The sequence below is a fragment of the Tachypleus tridentatus genome, chromosome 8, assembly GCF_004210375.1.
Source record: "Tachypleus tridentatus isolate NWPU-2018 chromosome 8, ASM421037v1, whole genome shotgun sequence".
In the NCBI taxonomy this organism is placed as follows: domain Eukaryota; kingdom Metazoa; phylum Arthropoda; class Merostomata; order Xiphosura; family Limulidae; genus Tachypleus; species Tachypleus tridentatus.
The window spans coordinates 33,845,275-33,865,713 of NC_134832.1; the positions used below are offsets into that span (position 1 = coordinate 33,845,275).

The 20,439-nt window shown below is 29.9% G+C and overlaps 1 protein-coding gene across 2 annotated transcripts in view; it reads right to left on the bottom strand.

Annotated features, from left to right (window-relative positions):
* Positions 1-6,844: 6,844 nt before the first annotated feature.
* LOC143222133 (tyrosine-protein phosphatase non-receptor type 5-like) overlaps positions 6,845-20,439 on the bottom strand; it is a 46,391-nt gene continuing 32,796 nt past the window's right edge. For both annotated transcript variants that reach the window (XM_076448149.1, XM_076448150.1), the window contains 7 exons: positions 19,279-19,357; positions 17,752-17,825; positions 15,974-16,111; positions 15,425-15,538; positions 14,749-14,912; positions 10,786-10,899; positions 6,845-7,314 (listed from right to left, as the gene is read on the bottom strand). In XM_076448149.1, coding sequence (XP_076304264.1) covers positions 7,221-7,314; positions 10,786-10,899; positions 14,749-14,912; positions 15,425-15,538; positions 15,974-16,111; positions 17,752-17,825; positions 19,279-19,357 — 777 coding nt within the window. In that variant the 3' untranslated portion in view covers positions 6,845-7,220. The remainder of the gene's footprint in view (positions 7,315-10,785; positions 10,900-14,748; positions 14,913-15,424; positions 15,539-15,973; positions 16,112-17,751; positions 17,826-19,278; positions 19,358-20,439) is intronic.

The window sequence follows — 20,439 nt, forward strand, 5'->3', positions numbered from 1 at the left end:
CATTTTAACACAATGAATTACTTTAATTAGTTGTTCTGCATTTCATCATACCCACCACAAACATAGAAACCTGATTATTAGCAGATTGAACATCCCACACATTACTGAACTATAAGAGAGGTGGGTAGGTCCTTTTGCAAAATATATTGCAACACTTTTTTTAGCCACATCTCTATTATAAATTTGTTATTCATTCATTTTAAAGTTTTCTGCTTTTAAATTAAAATTAAAGGCTTTGTTTCTTGAACAAAATCAAGAAATATAAACAGGAGAAATATTACTAAAAGGAAACTCAAACTTGAATTCAATAGGATTATACTACATTTTTAAGTACAATTACTGTGCACATGTGTGTATTAAAAAAGTACATACACACACACTAGACACAAGGAAAACCTAAAACTCAAATTTCATTGCTTTCTTTTCTAGACAGATTTTAAAACAAATGAAAGGGTAAATTATGGGTGATAACTGCTATAAAACACCAACTTTGGTCCCTCTTATAATACTGATAACTATTTTACAAAAATCTTTGTATTAATAAATGAATAAACATTTTATATACACAATATTTATGCTGTTTCAAGTATGCATTTGATGCATAGGTAGTTCTCAGCAACTTCTAAATTCAACATACTTTCACTACAATACCAATAAATCAACCCAGCATAACAAAAAAAAAAAAAAATTCAGTTGTTACTTTTACCAGCTAAGCCAGTGATATGTATGAATATTTTACCAATGAAAACTTCACTAAATATGAAATCAAAACAAAATAGTGAAAAAAACCCATAAATTCAACAAACCATAAAAAGTTAAACTCTGAAACTTGAGAAGAAATCAAAACTGAATAGAAATGTTGAATGTGTACAAACTAGTTTCTCTAAGTTCAAGTATTCTGACAGTCTCCCCCATTAACTGTAGTTTTTAATTGGTTTTGTAATTGATACACTTGATTGTGTTCTTTTATTATTAAAAAATTGGTTGGAAATTGGACTTAAAAAACTTGCCTCAAAAGCTTAGCAATACATTCAGCTCTTGTATAGGAACTGTAGAACTTAAAATAATACCACAAAGCCAAATACAAAGCAATGAAAAAATGACTTTCATCAAGTCAGAAGTAACAGATAATTGAAGACAAAAATTAAGCTGATGAGATTACTACTTAACTTGTGTACATTGAATACTCAACACAATGATACTTGCATGAATGTTAGAGAAAAATATTTTAATATTAAACAAAACGTTATCTTATGGTACAATAACAGTAGGAATCATTATCATTTAACAAAGACACTAGTAGATTACCAATAGTAAAATTAATTTAATTGAAAACTTCCTGAAGGGAAAAGTAGCAGTAATTTAATCAATGTTACTGTTCCACCTTCAATAACCAATGAGAAAGCATTCTTGTTCTGACTATACGCAAGTTGTGCAAATTACTTTTTAGAATTTCAGTTTTTTAGTATTCTCAGGTTACCTAAAAAGTATTACTTGTTTTAACCGTCAGCCGAGGACCTACACTTATCATACTGTGAACACACTAACAGAAATTCCACTGAGACAAAAATCTGGTAAATATAATAATGCTAAAGTGAAATTTTAAAAAAATACAAGCTAATTTGACTCAATAATTTTTAGTTATATACCAACAATAGAATGTTGGTTCCTAGGTATTTAAATATTAAAATTTTTTATGAGCAATGTATATAACTGAAGAAATGAGCTTTCTCACAAACAGTACACTCAACTTCTAAACATGCATATACATTAAAAAGTTTCTTCTAAGGAAATTTTGAACCAATTACTTTCACAGTACGACAATACAATAAACCCCTGCTGATAATTATTTTGAAACTAAGATACAATGGTTAAATATCTTTCAATATTTCAAAGTTCCAAGAAGTTGTTATTCATCCTATTTGCCCACAGCCATAAGTATTTTATGAAAATATCTTACCATGTCAAAAGTAACCATCATTCGTATGTGCTTTCTTATTTGTAGTGGTAACAAATAACCAACAGCAACTATTATCAAACGTCTATTAATAATACTTGACTTGCACAAAACAGGCTCGTCTCCTTGAAGTTTACAAAGACCAAACACAATCTTTAAGAAAAATCTAAAACTATTCACATTATCCTAGACCTAAGAACACATCATAATGGAACTACAATGGTGCAATCTTCACGAAGGCTTAACAGACTGAAAAAGAATAAGATTTAACTTATATTTATTATCCATGAAAACAAGGAAAGAAAGAGGACCTTAACCCTAAACATGTGCCCATCAGGAAGTTTTTCTAAAAGGCTTCTACTGACTTTCTAATATTATTGGACATAGTAAAAACAGAGTAGATACAGCACTTTCAGTTAAATTGTGAAATGTTATATAGTCAGTTCACTTATTTAAACCAAGTACAAACTTACTGGCACCTGTATTTTCACCTCTGCAACATACAATTAATAACAATAAAATGCAAAGTACAAGTTGTATTTTGTTTTTTTTTAAATGAAGACAACAGAGAATGTAAAAGTGGGTAGAGGTATTCACTAAACTTTCCTGAATGTACCAAAAAAAAGCAAATTAGTTTTTTTTTTATTCCTCAGGAACTGCCACATGGCCTGAAATTGTAAAAACAGTAGGTTCTACACTGATTCCAGCAATTAGAGATTTTACGATATAACAACAGGATTTACTACACGCGTCAACGAGAACATCGTTTCTCATGTGATTTCAACTCTTCAGAGCACACTGTTGAATTTACAAACAAAAATATATAGCAAGTAACTAATTATGATTCTTAAAACAAGTACTTTCTCAGTTCTCAACCAGGAAATAGTTGCATGTTCACAAATTGTGTTACAGTAAACAAGGATTTTATCAAGTACTTATAAATAACAACAGATGTACTTTTATCTTAATCATGATGCATTTAATGTCTTATCTCAAGTTAACATGTTTAATTAGTATTCATCATACAAACAGTAACAAAATTAGTAATGGTTTACTTCTGTTCTATTGTTTTTTTATTGTATTGATAAACAAGCACTACATCAAGTGTTAACTACAGAACTGAGGAGGAACAGAAAATACAAAACTGATAATTATAGGATCTGACATGGAACCCTGTATTTCTCACAAAATAAAGAGTATAAACAGTTAATAAATTTATGGTTAAGTTCATAATCACATCCATATGGATCTTTCTTCTTAGTTTTAGATCTATTTATGTTGAATCTAATTTTTTTATTACAAATATTTTCAGCCTTTTCTCCATTAACATATATATATATTAATGGCCTAAAACTTAGAAATAAAAGCTATAGCCAGTAACAAAACAAGAAATATAAAAATGTTTTACTTTGAAGCTTTATACTGTTAAAACACTCGATTCTTCATAAAGTGATTGATATGCATAGGAAGTTTTTATTAACGTATACTTCATAAAATATGTACTTTGCAAACAAAACAAAATGTAGTTTTTGTACAGATTTTTGGTTTGAGGTTTTGTATAACACTGAATGTAATAAGCACACAGAATAACTAGAATGTACTTACACAACTGTACATAAATGTAGCATAGATTTGGGTTACTTTTACATCTGGGCTTCACTATTTGTAAATGATAAAAACTACAAGTCAACTTACAACAAACTCGCGAGTAATTAGGGGTTTTAAAACATTTTAATACAAGTAATCTAACTTTTTATTTTAAAAATATATTAAACTAAGTCTAAAGAAGGTTATTTCAGTTGTCTTAAATTTGGCAAGTTCAATAGAGAACTGAAAAAACATTGCACATTTATTCATAATTATCAATTAAAGAACATTGGTTTAGATTAAATTATCAGAAAAAGAGCACTTGTTTACCATAACTAATGGACAGTAACCTTTTTTAGCATAGTAGCTCATAGAATGGCTTTAATTTTTTATTTTTCAATCCAAACATTTAGCTCATAGCTCAGTCATCTCTTGACCAATATGAGGCTACAGTTTCAGATTCAGGAGAACAAACACTTTTAACTGTTGTAACAGACCACACCCAAGGTTTCATAGATTAATTTACTTTAATCTTACCTAAAATAACTTTAATTTGAAGGTAGGCTGGTAGAAGTTTTGATGAATAATAAACTTGAATTGGATATATACATGCCCTACATTTGGTATCACTGGTCCAAAAAGTCGAAGGTCTTGTCGATTATTACAATCCTGCCTAAAAGAATTTGACGTGATGCAATTATTCAGGAGACCCTGTTGTTTCCAAAAGACTGAAGAGATGTGGTTGCAGTATTCCAAATTTCTATTGCAGTTTTATTACCACATCAAAATATATGTTCCAAAAAAAGCATAAAATTCACTTTTTTTCTTTCCCTTGATGATATAGATCTCATGATCTTTGACAGATATATAAATAAGGTGTGAAATTTATACACTAAAAATATTATTTGTGAACTACAAAAACCTTAAAATCTATGAGGAAGTTGAAAATGTTATAGAATCTTAACAAATGTATAGAGGTTCACCTGTCATGTAGACCATGAGGGATTTCTAAACGTATTACTCTTTTTAAGGTCATGTAAAGAGGATATGTTACCAAGAAAAAAAACTTGTATTTGAGCAAGAGATTAGAGCTCAGGTTTAGACAAGACTTGACACACAGAATGAAAAAAATCAAAATAAACTGAAAATAAGCTTCACAGTACAGTTCAGTTAAAGAATAGCCATCCAGATTCATACTGTCTGTGCTGCTACTTTACATTATGATTAATTATGTTTCAAAAGTAAAGAAACTTTGCTTCTTTGGATCACAAAAATCATTCAAAAGTGGGTTAGCTAGTACAACTGCTGAAGTAATTTGAAACGAATCTAGTTCAGCTTAATAAATCTACTGTAACTACTACAATTATAAGTTTCCTTCTTTGTTGAAGAACAAAGTTTGTATAGGAATAATTTTCATGTTTCAAAACCCTCTAACTGTTTTAAGTTGTCTTGTACAGTTGAAGGAAATGTTTCTGAATACAGAATGATAACAAAAAAAACGTTCACATATACTGATGGTATACCTGACCACAGTTTATTCTAGATGTCAGTCAGCACAGCTTTTTTAAATTGCTTTATTTAAAGCATGTAGTTCATAGTAAAATCTTTCAAACAAAAACATGGTAATATTGAAATTCAATATCTAGAATGTTGGAATAGTGCATGGAAAAAAAAAGAAAAACAGAACAAAAACAATAGGTCAACATGAAGAAGGTAACACTCATGAAATACTTCCATGAAGTTAGAAAAACACACAAGTGCAAGAAGTCTTGAAAAAATGAATAAAAACCATTTTTCAGTTTCTTATTGATTTCAACTCATAAAATACTGTAGTATTTGAAATTTGCAAGTGATGTCAAAAATAGCTTTGACCTATATGCACCTATCCAAGATTCTTTTCAGCAATCTAAGAGTATATTATCACATATCATAGAGAACCTCAAGGTGCACGATATTTCTGGTTGCAGAGTAATAGATGGATGTTTTCCTGAAAGTTAAAAGCATTTTAAAACCTCATACTTATAGAAAATACACACCAAATATCTTTCCAAGAACCTGAACTGAAAGAGCACAGACCATTCCTGCAACATAACCAAATATTCAGTATGTAATTAAGAAATGCTGCAACTACATACAGTGTGCTCTGGAAAAGCAAGTCAAGTTTCCATCAGCTAATTTGCAGAGGTTCACAGTTCATATGTAAAAACCTTTAACTCTTTCTCCTTTATAGTTTGATGGTATTCTCTTCAAATCACTAAACAACCAGCCAGAACAACCAGAACCAACAGGAAAAGGAAATAAAACATTTGCTGAACAGCACATTTGGAAACATGTATTAGAAAGTTTTAAAGATAACTAGTAACAACATCCCCAAAACAAACAAACCACCAGTAAACCTTTGTCAGAGAAAACCTCAGTTGTTCCAGCATCTAACTTTAGAAATAGATGCTTTAAAAGCATCTGCTTTGTTTGCAAGTCTGTGTGCCCTTAGCATAACTAATTTTTCTGCATACATTTTAGTAAAACAAATTTCCATAAAATCAATGTTTCTTAGGAAGCTTTAAAACTTAAACACTTGTGATTTCTTTTAAAATTGTAAAACAAATTAAACCAAATGATTTTGTTTAATTTTAAGTGTCCAAATTTTCATGCTTGAACAGTAACTGCAGTTAGTAGACAAAAAGTTCTCGTTCTTTGTATCTCTACACATGGCACATAACTGTTCAAAACTGACAACACTCAGTGTACAGAGTTGTACCTACTAGATCAGATCATTTGGTAACAATTGTATTTCATCTGATTAAACGTTTTTAGAGATTCAGTAAGACTAGCATTAAATATAAACTACCTTCCTTTTACTAGTTGGGTAGAAAAAATTATTTTGCTAGGCTTCAACTACTTGACAACATGTAAGTGCAAGTTATCCTATGACCTTGTGTCATGATTTTGTAAACATAAGTACACACTATTTTACTTTACAACAATAACAATGTCACAAGAAGAAACATAATTCTACAATACAAGCTACCAGATATGAGTAAAACACCATGTTTCTTACACGTGTATACAGTGACCAACGCGTTGTACAACACAGGTCAAACCTGATACGTAGGTTTATTTTGGCCTTATAAGAGAAAGTTAACAGTAAGAAAAAAAGCAAATCGTATATAAAGTAATTTTCTATAAAACCATATTAACTTGTTTCCCGCATTAATGCTTTCCCACAATTTACAGTGAGTAAATGAATACTTAATGGTGATGCAAGTGCAGTCCTAATAAAAACTATCTCATGTCCTTAACAACACAGTACAATAAAATCTTTAGTCAAGTAAATCACATTACAATGTGCAATTATCAAAAGGTTTTTTTACAAGCAATATATTTCTAAAGAAAGTAAAAATACTCGTATGACAGGCAGACAAATTAAAAAAAAAAGTACCAGTTTCCAAGTTAATAAAGCACATCCACTAACATTATTACAACAATGCATGTAGAATGTTTCACTCAGCATTTCAGCTGAAACATTCAGTTCTGTAGAGTTCTTACATTGTTGCCTTCACAGCTACAGATCTGCCCCAGTGATAGAAATGGTTTTATCAAAGCTCTTGCTCAGAATGATGTGGACTCATTAGTTTCAGGCATGTGTCTAATTGGCTGAATACAGAGTGAACAAAATTCAATCTCCAGCTTCATTAGGAATGCTGCTAACAAACATGCAAAGTGCCTGGTGGACAAATTCATACTGTTCAGCTGTTTGAACCATTCCTCCTCTAGAAGACAAAAAAGAAAACTGAATACCAACACACCAAAACTTTAATTGCAGCATTTTCTCCAATATAAAGCTTATGAAAATAATTTACACAGCATTTACCACAAAACCAATTAAGACTAAGTCACACCTGAGTTCAAACAACCACTAGTAAAAGTACTCATCCCCAGTGATGGGAAATATTTAAGTTGGTCCATCAGTTTAAATTATTTCAAAGACTTTAAAAAAATTAATCGTATTTCACTTACAGCCAAAGCTCCAAGTTAACTATACCATCCACCACGAAGAGTAATTGTTGAAGCAGTTCAGTCATGTTAAGAATCGATCAACAATAACATATGGTAAATTTATATTTATTCTTTAAGTTATGTCACATTTTGAAATGTAAATAATAGTGTGATAATTCATAACAATTTGGTGTAGAATATCCTGTTTGTGAAACAATATTCAGAATCAACATTTTTCATGCATGTTCTCGTATCATTTCAAAAGTGAATGTTGAGCTTTAACTGTGTGCACAGCTTCTCAAACAGAAAACAGGCAAACACTTGGACACACACCCCAGTCTGTGATACATGCAAGATGTCTCTACTTAAACAAATTTTCTGACAACTATCGTAAAGCTGTCCAAAACATCAAAAACACACAACAGTACTCTTCTGAAATCCATTGCAAGTTGCATAAAATATTTCAGACATGATACAAGTTATGGTTGTTAATTATGGTAAAGTTGATTTTATAACAATACAACTTTTAAAATATATTACTGTATTTAACATTTAGTTGTATTGTTAAAAATATTTTCTTATTTGGACAGAAGTTAATGGAAAGTATTTATGGCCTATGAAAAGCAAGGACATGGATTATAGAGCTGAAAATAAAGACTACCAATGACAGAAGGAATAAAAATGAATCGAAAGATAACGTTTTGGATCGAGGGGAAATATGCAACAGTAACAAACCTCTCACACATAGCAAGGAAAACAGCTCATCCACCATCTCAGGTAAAAAACTATTTTAACAGCAGCAGTAAAAGGAAAAAGGGTCTGATATAAAAGTATAACCACAGTTATATTCAAGTTGGTTTTATGTGGTGCAGTGATGAAAGGTACAAACAAAAACCACAGTGTTCAACTCTCAATATTTTATTGAACTAGTCATTAAGACCATCTTAACTATCTAGAGAAGATGTGTTAAGCATTTCTAAAATAAACTTAAAAATTCAACACAAACAAAAAGGTTAAAATATTTTGGTATGACTAAAGTTTTAGAAACTTCATACAAAAATGACAAAAAACAAACCAATCTTCAAATAGTTCATGTGGGAAAAAAAAACTAACAATGTCAGAGAATAGTTACTCGAACCTTCGTTAAGGGCCTAATTTTAATGAGGATAAGTGAATCTGAAACAAAAGTAATAGACTACATACCATTTTCTAATGACACTGTATAATTATAACAAAACAAATTCTGAAAATGTGAAAAAGCTTTTTATTGAAAGAATACAAAAATGGAAATATTTTAACCTTTAACAATATATGTTAAAATTCATAATTTTACTGAACTGGAACAATCATGTTGATCTGGGTAATGAATGAAATAACTACACCAAATGGGCCATATTTCTTGCTTAAGATAAATTGCTCCCAACATAAGATAGATATGTTGTTTTACCCATGAAGTTACTGGTAACAAAAGAACTCCTAAAAGCTTTGATAAAAATGCCAGTTGTTGTTGATATTTTTCTTAGTTTATAAAAGCATATTCTACAAATTCCCAACTTCTCAAAGTGCTGTGCAAAAAAATGGGCAAAAATTATCTATTTGTTGCTTCATACTGAAGGTGTTAACTGGATACAAGTTTTTATTAGAAACAAATTAAGTGCTTATGAGAGCAAAATATTCACATGCCTAAATGAATTTAATTCTTGGCTTTATAAGAGCTTCATATTTAATGTGAAAGATAAAGTATGTAGTATGTAAAAATAGAAGATTAAACTTTTATTCATACAGGTGAGAAAAAATAAAGTTTTATCAACATTAGAAAAGTCTTGATGTGGATAATGAAACAGTGGATGATTTCAGAGAACTAAGGCTACATTCTTTTACCATCAAATGAATTCAGACACTAATACTGAAGGAATTTTTCACCTTTCATGTGGAAATGCCTGTAATGTGCATAATTTTTTCAAAAGATGATGACGAATTAATGGGTCTCAACAACATGTCTAAACTTTAAGGTGAAATATAAAATAGTGCTCCTGATAAGTATTAACCTGTTACAGATCTCCTTTCCCAGGTTTTATTTGACAGGGCAGTAAAATATTTCGTGCAGTTCAGCAAAATATTTATGTGAAAAATTATTTTCTATATTACTACAAGTCAAAACAATGTAATGTTCTCATATAGCAACTGAACATAAGGTTAAAACCATCACCACTTGAGCTTGTTATTATTGAATTATGTTCTGAAATGCATGCACACTTTTCCCATTAGGACTTTAATTACCCTATTTATCTGTAACTAATTCTAAGTTCAAACTTTTTAGTACAACTGAACAATTCAAACTTAATATTTCTTAAAGAAACAAAGTCCTGTTAGTTTTTATTTTTATTTTAACAGGAGTTCATATATAAAAGTTTAATTATCTTTTTAATTGTTAACAGAACATACGTCTTACAGTTGAGCCAATATAATCACTGGTGTCAAAATAAATGTATGCATGTGGAACATAAGGTGTCCAAGCAAAAAGATGCATGTCAGATCAGTTTATAGTATGCAGAATTTTAATAGACAAATAGCTAGTATCTTGAAAATAAGTCTGGCAAACACTGCATTAGACAATTTTTTTTTGCACTGTTTTATTTCAACATTGCTCAAGCATGGTGGTTCCCCAACTCTTTTAGTCTGAGACTATCTTGATTTGAATAAAAAAGTTTGAGACCCCCAACCTATAAAAATGTTTTACAAAGTCCTGCCCCACCTTAGCACAATGACTGGAAAACAGTTACAAGTATATTGTGTCATTTAATTAATTCACATTAAAACAAATCATCAGATTACTGTTTAATTATAATTAAAATGAATTCAACATCTTTTTTCAGGTTTTTCTTTTGGCAGCCCCTATGGGGCTGCAGTTCCTACTTTGAGAAACACCTTTCTAATAGATCAAGAATTACATGGATCATGCATAACACACTAGTAAATTGCTATGTTATACAGTATTATAAGTCATAAATTGCTCAAAAATATCAAACTTTTATTCAAAAGGGCCTTTAGTTATCCTGCTGTGTGTTTAAGATACAATGACCTGTGTAAGTTTAGTTTAGTTAATCCATGATTAGAGGTGGCAGTATTCCTGCTGCCAAACTTTAAGAAGTTAGAAATGTTACTAGAAAAACTAGTTAACTAAGAGTTATGCTTGAGCCAATATTTCACAAACTTGTGCTTATAGTAAGAAAACCTGTACAAACCTGTCTAAACGTAGAGCACAAACAATCCCTAGCACATCAGCCATATTCTCTTCCATCAATTGCTGAATCCCTATGCTAGTGGCAATGAAACATCCTGTCCTCCCAATCCCAGCACTGAAATATATAAAATCAATACATATTTATCATCATAAAATAGAATGACACTTTAGCACGAGGGAAAACAACCTTTAACAAAAAACCCAAACTCTTATCAACAAATTCAATGAAAGGACTTCAAATAAACATTTTTTTCTAAACCACAAATAAAGCTGACTTTCTTGGAACACATCCTAATGCTACTGCACACCATCTGATTTAACACAGTTATGTAATTCTCAATAACTATTGACTAAAAGGATAAATTTAAATGTCAACCCCACAGAAACATGTTACATAGGTCATGCTCTTTAACAATATGCAGAAATTAGTTAAAATGTTTACTTAAGTAGTTTATCAGATAATTGTTAACAGTTTTGGTTTATTATTCATCTTTTACCTAGACATACTTTCCCTCATTGCCAGAACTGTCAAGTACTTTTATGCTTAAGTTTACAGTACATGTTAATACACCTTCATTCTTTTCTCTTCAAGGTTTTCATATTACTAAACTAAACTATTTGTTTCTTTGAAGTTAAGCAAAAAGCTACACAATGGGCTATCTGTGCTTGACCCACCATAGGTTTTGAAACCCAGTTTCTATCGTTACAAGTGTGTAGACATACCGCTGTGCCACTGGAGAAGCACACACTAAATTACATATCTAAAACTGATACAATAATGGCTTACTTGGTTGCACTACAAGTACTTTTTTATGCATATTACAAACATTTTGTGATTTACATTCAAAATTTAATTAAACTACTTTATCATAACGATATACGAATAAACTTGTCATAATAAGGTAACTAATAATTCATATCTTAGTACCATACAAGTTTTTATCCATTCAAGTGTAGTTTGTATCATATGATGCAAGCATTTTGCTTGTGACATTTTATATGGCCCACAACTACTTTGGTGGCCCATAAAGTTTTATGGGAGCTGCTGTTCATGGCCCTGGTGACATGATTAAAAGGGCAGAAAAAAATATAGTCATGGAATAATGTGTGGTTTTTGAATGTTATTATTCTACATTCTTTGGTGAATTATTTAATTAGACAAAATATTATTTGGTGTAGTAGTACTATAGTATAAAAAGTTTGGTTAAGTTTCTATGACAATTTACAGAATAAAAAGTAGAAAGAAATATGGTATGTACTTTATTTTCATGTGTGTTCTCTTATTAGAAAAATAACAAAAATATTAAAATTAGAATCTTTCTAAATTAGATAAGGTTAAATTACATAAAACAAAAAAACTTTCATAAGGTACACTAATGAGGTATTAGTGAGTAGTCTGTGTATTACATAATTTGATTGGGTCACATGAACTGAACAATTGCAATGTGATTTATAAATTTTTATGGCAGGGATATTAGCTACACATCATCCAAAGGGCAATAAAACAATATTTAAGTATAAACAGATGCATACTATCCTGAATTTAAAGCTATTTAGGTTAATCAAATATATTTTCATGTTAGATTTACATCAAACCTCTCGTAGTTACAAGGTCCTTCAAATTAGCCTACCTCATATAGAATTAGGACAGAGAATAGTTTTACTGAAAAAAATTAAAATTTATTTACAAGGTTTTTTTTTGGAAATTATGTAAATAAAATCAGCTTTTTTCAGATAAAAATATTTTTAATATTAACATGAAAATAACTTTGAACTTGCAGCAAGTCAATACTTCATCTCAATAGCTTCATGGGAAAATGTTTTGCAAAAATACAATAAAAAATTTGCTTTTTCTGTCGACAAAGAATGACTTAATGACTACTGAAAGCTTTTTTGAAGACAGACTAAACAATTATATTATGGAAAATATAAAGGTCAATTTGAGGTCATGAACTTGGTTGATTTTACTATGCCCATTGTGAGAAACTAATCTCTGGACACTGCCTAACTCATAATCATTTGTACTCATTACAGTTTACATACTAGGAACTTTTAATATATTAAATGTATCTTCACAAAATCTGGCAGACTTTTAATAAACATTACACAGCTTTTGCTTATGAAATTTTGTATTCTTTTTTAACTTGTACCAGAGCAAAATAATTTTCATTTTGAGATTAAAAATATGTTTCTTTGTCTCAAAAATCTCATATTTCACTTGAATAACCTCTAGAACATCTTAAATGAATACCTTTTCTTCAGTGAAACTTTTTTTTTTGTTATTACTTCATTCTTCAACCTTTAGAAAACTCAAATATAATGAAAAGAAAAAAATGTCAAGTTGAAAATAAAATGATCAGCTGTGTTTCTTTTCCCTCATTATTAATCATGAGGTTTCAAAGTACATACCCTGAGAGTTAACTGTTAAACACATCCCATAAGTTTTCTGTGTTTATTTTACTTTCAACATCTAAAGTTAAATGCATTGTAAATAAAGCTGAAATCACTGACCGTCTGCCCATCTTTGAAGAACATACTGTAATATGATACTCTAGAAAGCATGAAGGCATGTGCACAACAGAAAAGTGTCATTTATAGATGCCCTTGCTCAAAGAACACAATACTGGACTAAGCAGTTTATGTCCTACAATACTTACAAAAGAAATTTCCCAGGATAATAAAATTGCAATTAGAATGTGTGAAAACATTTATCACATGATACAAAGTTGCACTGGTCCAATAAACATTGTAGTCTGACCAATCCATTTTCATTACAGGTGTTTCAGTACTGCTCATCTATTTACTGTCCGTTAAGTTTGTGTGAAAGTGTTATTTGTGCACACACTTATCATTTACTACCCTCTTATTTTAAACTTGTCAAGTTTTGAACATGGTTTTAAATTTACCTCAGTTTGGACAATTAGAATAACACAAATACAGTAGGCCTAACTATGTATTAGCCTACAAAAATTATACAATTTTCAGCTACCATACATTACATGTGCACAAATATGCATATACATATTACTATTTACTCATAAATGTTTAATAAATTTTAGTTATATTTCTTACAGCATAGAAAGTAAATAAAAAATATCTTTAAAAAACATTTATTTTGAGTATGTACCTGTGTCACAAAATTCTGCATTCATGCATATGTACTATCCCTACGTCTTGTCTAGACTTGAAGGTGGGATGTGTAGAGATAATTTTCAACTTCAAACATTAACTTAAAAAAATAAATCAAATTAAAGTATTAGTATCCTCAAAATCCCTGTAATTTAGTAGGACCTCTAAGTAAAGTATATGTGGGTTGAAAAAACATCCCATTCCTCTCCAGAGGAACAACTTATTGATCACACATCTGCAGTTTTGGCAAAATTCTCTTTTGCATTTAAGTCACTTACAAATAACTGTCAAAATTATGTAGAGTGAAAAATTATCTTTCTAATGGTTATAAACTTGAGCTACTTAGCTGTAGGTGGTACAAGTTAAAGACTTTGAAATGATTGATTTGAAGGATGGAGCCATTAGTAAATTTGCTAAATATATTGATATCTCAGCAAATTAGAGTTGGGAGGTTCTTATTTTGTAATTAGCTTGTCTATATCTAAAATAGAAGTTTCTAATTCTTTAGATACTTGTACATGTTGTATGGTGGGCATAATAAAATAGAAACTGAGCAATAAGACAACTGGATGTGTTACATGATACACTAAATCCGATACTTTACATTATGTTCTTTACATTTCCTTTTAAATTAAAAAAAATAAAACATTTAAATTTAAATTATAAACTGTTTTGATGCAAATCTCATTTACATTAATAGTAAAAATGTGAAGTAATAAAAAGTGTTCTAAACGTGCACTTTAACCTTCAAGGGCAAACAGGGGCAAAAGAGTTAATACAACTGTTATAAATTTATGTGGGATTAACAAATAGGGAATCTTACAAATTTCCATACCTGCAATGTACAATGGTGGGTCCTTTGACATCTCCATTATTGTTAAATCTTAAAGCTTCCACTTCCAAAGCCAAAGCCACTAGTTGTTTTGCTGTGCTGGGAGTTTTATGATCAGGCCAAGCTGTATACCAAAAATGAAGGACTTGGTGAACTTCATCTCCACACTGTCAGAAATGTAGGAAATAGAATATTACAGAATTCTTTAGCATAATATAGTGCATACTAATTAATGTGCTACTTAATTCAAGTGTATCATTACACAGTTATCAATAAACATCACTAAAGAAACCATACAATCTTTTATGAATAAGACAGTAATGCTCTTAATTACTGACAATATGTATACGTTTCATGTATTTTGGTAAACATTACTATGAAATGTACATATATATATATATATATATAAAAAGTAATATGTATTTTAAAAAAAAGACAGTAATCATAACATTCACATCTTGTCTCGTATAAATCCTATCTTTTGTGTAGTGTTTCAAAAAACCCACAATTACTTTTAATACATTTACTGTTCTTTATATCTTTAGAATGATTTTGTTCTTCCAGAACAACACAATCAAAAATTATTTGTTTCAGGCAATAATTCAAACATAATTGCAAATACAAATAACTATTAATCCTAATAAACAATCCTCCATTTGAAATGAAATGTATACTTTACCCTAAGGAACAGTTCCCTTATAGTATAGCCATCCCTAGGTATTACTTTGACAACAGAAACATGAACTTCTCCATAAACACCACTGCTTTCAGGAATGTATGATTCACACTTAACCTGGATTTGGACATAAAATAATGTTTTTTATTTACAATTTACTTGTTAAAAGTTATAAATAAAATCATACTGGTTCACAAGAACTCATTAAAGCTGAACACAGTTATGTTATGAGCCATAATTAACTTTAAACATCACTATGACTTACCAGATCCAAACTCTTTCAATTTATTAAACACTTACTTAAAGACTAACTGCTTTCATTTAACTTGCAATTTGAAAACTGGTTCATCTTGAAACTGTCAAAGTTGAAGATAATTTCAATTACAAAGTTACAAAACTTTCCAGCTACATTTTATTATAGCTTCAAAAACAACAAACCTATATGTACAGTATATTACTTCTCTTTTGGAAAATATTAGTAAAAAATTATATTAGATTTCGAATGTATAACTTCTAACACTTAGAAAATTATAACCTAATAACATTACTCACCTTGTTGTTCTCGCGTAACTTGGTAATCATTACAATGATAGGAGACTTCTCTTGCCAAACCATCTTCCAAAAGTCATTAACAGTGTGAGCCATAGGTCCCTGAGTACCAATGAAAGCCTTTGGTTCACCATCATAACCCTACAATGAAAATATATTAATAAGTTCATAAATCATAAAATTTTAAAGGAATAAAAAGGAACTTATTAGCCCATCAAGGATATCCCTTCCATTAAGCAACTGTAACCACCCTTTACTAATCATGTATTAACCCAACCTTTTCTTGAACTTAGTTAATTTTTCCCTTCACCATCCTTTAAGGCAGTTCATTCCAAAAATCAACCATCCTGCTTTGAAAAGTAATACTCTCTAAACTGCAGACAACTCCTACACTGCCAAAGTTTGAATTTATGTTGTACTGTCCTATTGTTTTTTGCTGCTAAACACAAAAAACGTTTGATGGATCTACATTATCAATGTCTTAAACACGCCCAATCAAATCTCCTCTGACCTTTCTTCTATCTACAGAAAGCAAGTTTAGATATTTCAGTCTCTCCTCATGGGCCTATCCTACCATCACAGACATCATCCTAATGGCTCTTCTCTGAACCTTCTCCAAGAATTCAATGCCCTTCTTGAGGAAGGGAGCCCATAACTGTACACAGCATTTTAAATGTGACCTTATAAGTGACCTATACCCTGATACAATAATATTCCTTTTCTTGAATTCAATATTTTTATAGATTCTACCTGAAATCCTATTAGTCCTATTGCTAGCTACAACACTGTTTAGGAAAAAAAAGCACCACCAATCACAAATAATGTTTTGATATTAATAAAAGTAGTCTATGAAGCTCAGTCAAGAACAAAGACAAAACAAATATAGTTACAATCTTCACCAGAACTGGTTGGTTTCAATCTTATTTTACTCAAAACCCTCATCGCCTTTTCTTTGTTTCTCTCTCAACTTTGAATTTATTTTTTTTGTTTAGGCATCACAATAAGAAATAAATTATTTGAAATAGTAAACACTTTCTTTAAAATGTTTGGCTAACAGTTATTTCTGAAAGATACATATGCAAATAATATTGATTCACCATACAAGATACTTGAAAAAGTAGATTTTTGATGAGCAACAATGATATTAAATTTTCTAGTTACTTTCAAGAATATAACGTTATTTAATCATCTATCTATATTTTCCAAGTTGAACTGAAACTAAAGAATTTTTATTATTTCACTTTCTACCGTAGTGATATTCAAATATAGCTCACAGGCGACCCTAACCCACTTTCCCTTCATCTCCGTGGCACCTCTGCTGTCACATAAAATGTTTTTCTATAGTTCTTTCTCTTGATTACACTTAGTTTGGTAAAATTTCTACAATACCCCTAACAATATCCCCTAGTATGAGAATTGTTGTATTTTTTCCCCTAGAATTTCACTATCCTCTAATTTATTTACAACTTCTACAAAACAAAATTTTACAAGTTACTCAAACATTACAACACAGATGTTACTAAGACATATGGATACAACACATTACTCCTATAATTACTTCAATCATTCAACAATAAATTCAAATACAGACTCATTAGTTTGATTGATTAATATACAGACACCACATACTGATGTTATCTATAAGTTTGAAGAGCAAGTTCATTATGTTTACATATTCATATCTATCAAGGTTTGAAGAACAAAATAAACATAACTAGCAAATCAGAATAAAAGAAACATAACTAACCTTTTATAAATGTTCATTAAACCCATTTACTTACCCTTATGTAATTAGCATTGATGTACCCAGATAACTGATCACTCTCTTCGGTTAATTGGACACGACTCTTTTCATCTACAGGTAAATGTTTCTTTATTTTAATATACATGTGAGATACTGAAGCTGAACATTTAACCAGTAACAATTACGAAAGGACTTAACACAGAAGCACTTCTTAAAATCTTTTTAAATACGTTAGAAAGGCTATACTATTTTCTTAGAACTTGTGTAAGTATATAAACAAAAAAAATAAAATTTAAACATGATACAATTCAATTTTATTTTCATTATAATGTACAACAAAAAAATCACCAACAAAGATTCATGTGTAAGTTTCACAGTAAAAGTAAAGATTTTACTATTCTGTATGGTATTTCTTAAGACTGGTAACAAAAAAATGTGTATCTATACACTTCTGAATTAAAACCTGTTAGTAAAACTACACTTATACAACTATATGTGACTAATCAATCAATCAATCATGATGTTAGAAAAACACTTATGGTAATTAAATCTTGATAAAAACCCTATCACCTGAATGCTTTCAAAAGGTGGTGTTTCCTGCTTAAAAGAAAACAGAATCAATCAATACTCTTAACTGTTATATGCTCAGAGTATATATTCATCTTGAAAGTACCCATTAATTTAATATTGTATTAAAGTTAAATTAAACTGTAATCCAACATTTACTTAAATCAAAACAATAATATACAAAAAACTTCTGATGGAAAATGAAACAATATCCACATCTGAAGTTTCAGTAAGCCCATACATCATTTTAAACACATTGCAACAGGTATCCATTCACTTTTATAACCTATAGCCTAATATTATGTGAGAAATTAATAATTTCTATTCATTACACATAATACTAACTTTCAAGCAAGAACTTTAAGAACCCCAAAAAATTAGTAATGTTTCTGAGAAAAAAAATATTTGAATCTATGATTTTTTTTTTTCCTTCTATCAAGTGACAAAAGAATATACTGAAGGTTTTAACTGATATTTCAGTGCTTATATGTTTGGAAAGTTACATATTTTATAACATTTTATATGACTTACAAATATAAGAGAGACTATAATATTAAACCTAAATTAATATACTTATTTAATATCTACTAAAATCCCATATTTAAAGAAGAAAGAGGCATAGTTAACTCACATTTGGCTAAAATAATAAGTTTCTGTTTGTTTGTTTGTTTCAAATATCATGCACAGCTACATAAGGGATCTTTGTGCTAGCCATCCCTAATTTAGCAATGTAAGAGAATGCAGCTAATCATTACTACCAACCACCAATTCTTGGGCCACTCTTATTAACAAATAGTGGAATTGATCATCACATTAATGCCCTAATGGCTGAAAGGGGCAAGAATGTTTGGTGCAACGGATATTCAAACCCACATCTGTCATACTGTGAGTCGAGTGACTTAAACTTAACATCTGACCACGCAAGGCAGGTGTTAAGTTCTTAACACTCAAATCTTTATAAACCTTCACGTTTTAAGATTTAAACTGGCCAACTTACTGGGCATGATTGTTTTGTAGCGGTTTTTTGTTCCTGCTCCAGGTATTTCCACTTTTTCTGGGTAATTCATAGGGATATCCTGAATGATAAAAAACTAGTTTTTATTTACAAAAGTAAAGTGGTGGGTTCTTCTAAATCTAATGTTAATCTACATTTGTAAAGACTCAAGTATTAGTTTAAACTAACAGAAAAAAAAACACCTTTGTACTTACATTTTTGAATGTAAGTTTCAAATATAATTAACAAAATCCAGTAACTGGAAAGTTGTGATAAATTTGTCATATAAATCTTCTCACTAAACTTAAACAACTAAACTTTAACTCCTGCCTTAACTTGAAAACAAAAGGTAATAATAAACTTAGAAAACAAAATGATTCATATACTAAAATAGCAATTCTAGAACAGTATCTACCACTTACATGATATCATGGCATCATTTGTTATGCAAATATAATAATTATTAAAACTGATAGCTTAACAAAAAACAAGAAAAACAGTTTAATATTCAAAATTAAAATATATTTATCTATAATACCAAAACATTTAGTCATAAAACATTTCATTAGAATGTATTAAAACCTTCAAACCAACAGTCTTTCAACTATATGTTTAAGATTTACTTAAATTTCATGTGTACCAAAATAATCCTTTTTAATCAAAACACAGTTTATAATTCATATTTTAACAAAAAGAAGGTTTACTTTCAATTAGAAATATATGAAAAAATATTCTTTATTTCCACTCTTCTGCATGACTTCTATATTTCAATTTCTCTCTTTGAAAATTGTTTAACACCAAAACAGGTTGCTGAGACTGGCAACCAGTTACAAACACAAACTACACACATTATAATAAAGAAAATATCTGAATCTCTAGTCTTCCTGATTTGCTGAGATATCAGCCTCTAGAGAAGCCCCTCCCCATCTTCTGATGCACTTCAAGCCAATTAAATACACCACCACTGGAAAGTGCATATTATAGCACACAGAAATAAAGACCATTTGTTTATATTTGGCAGTAAATGTTACAAGCTTCAGAAGTAAAGCTTGCAAGCTCAAGCTATAAACAGCTTGACTGGTTTGTTTACTTTATCTGTGAAGAGGAAATATGATACAAGTGATTTTCATGGAGTAATAAATATCTTCCCCAAAAGGAAGTCCA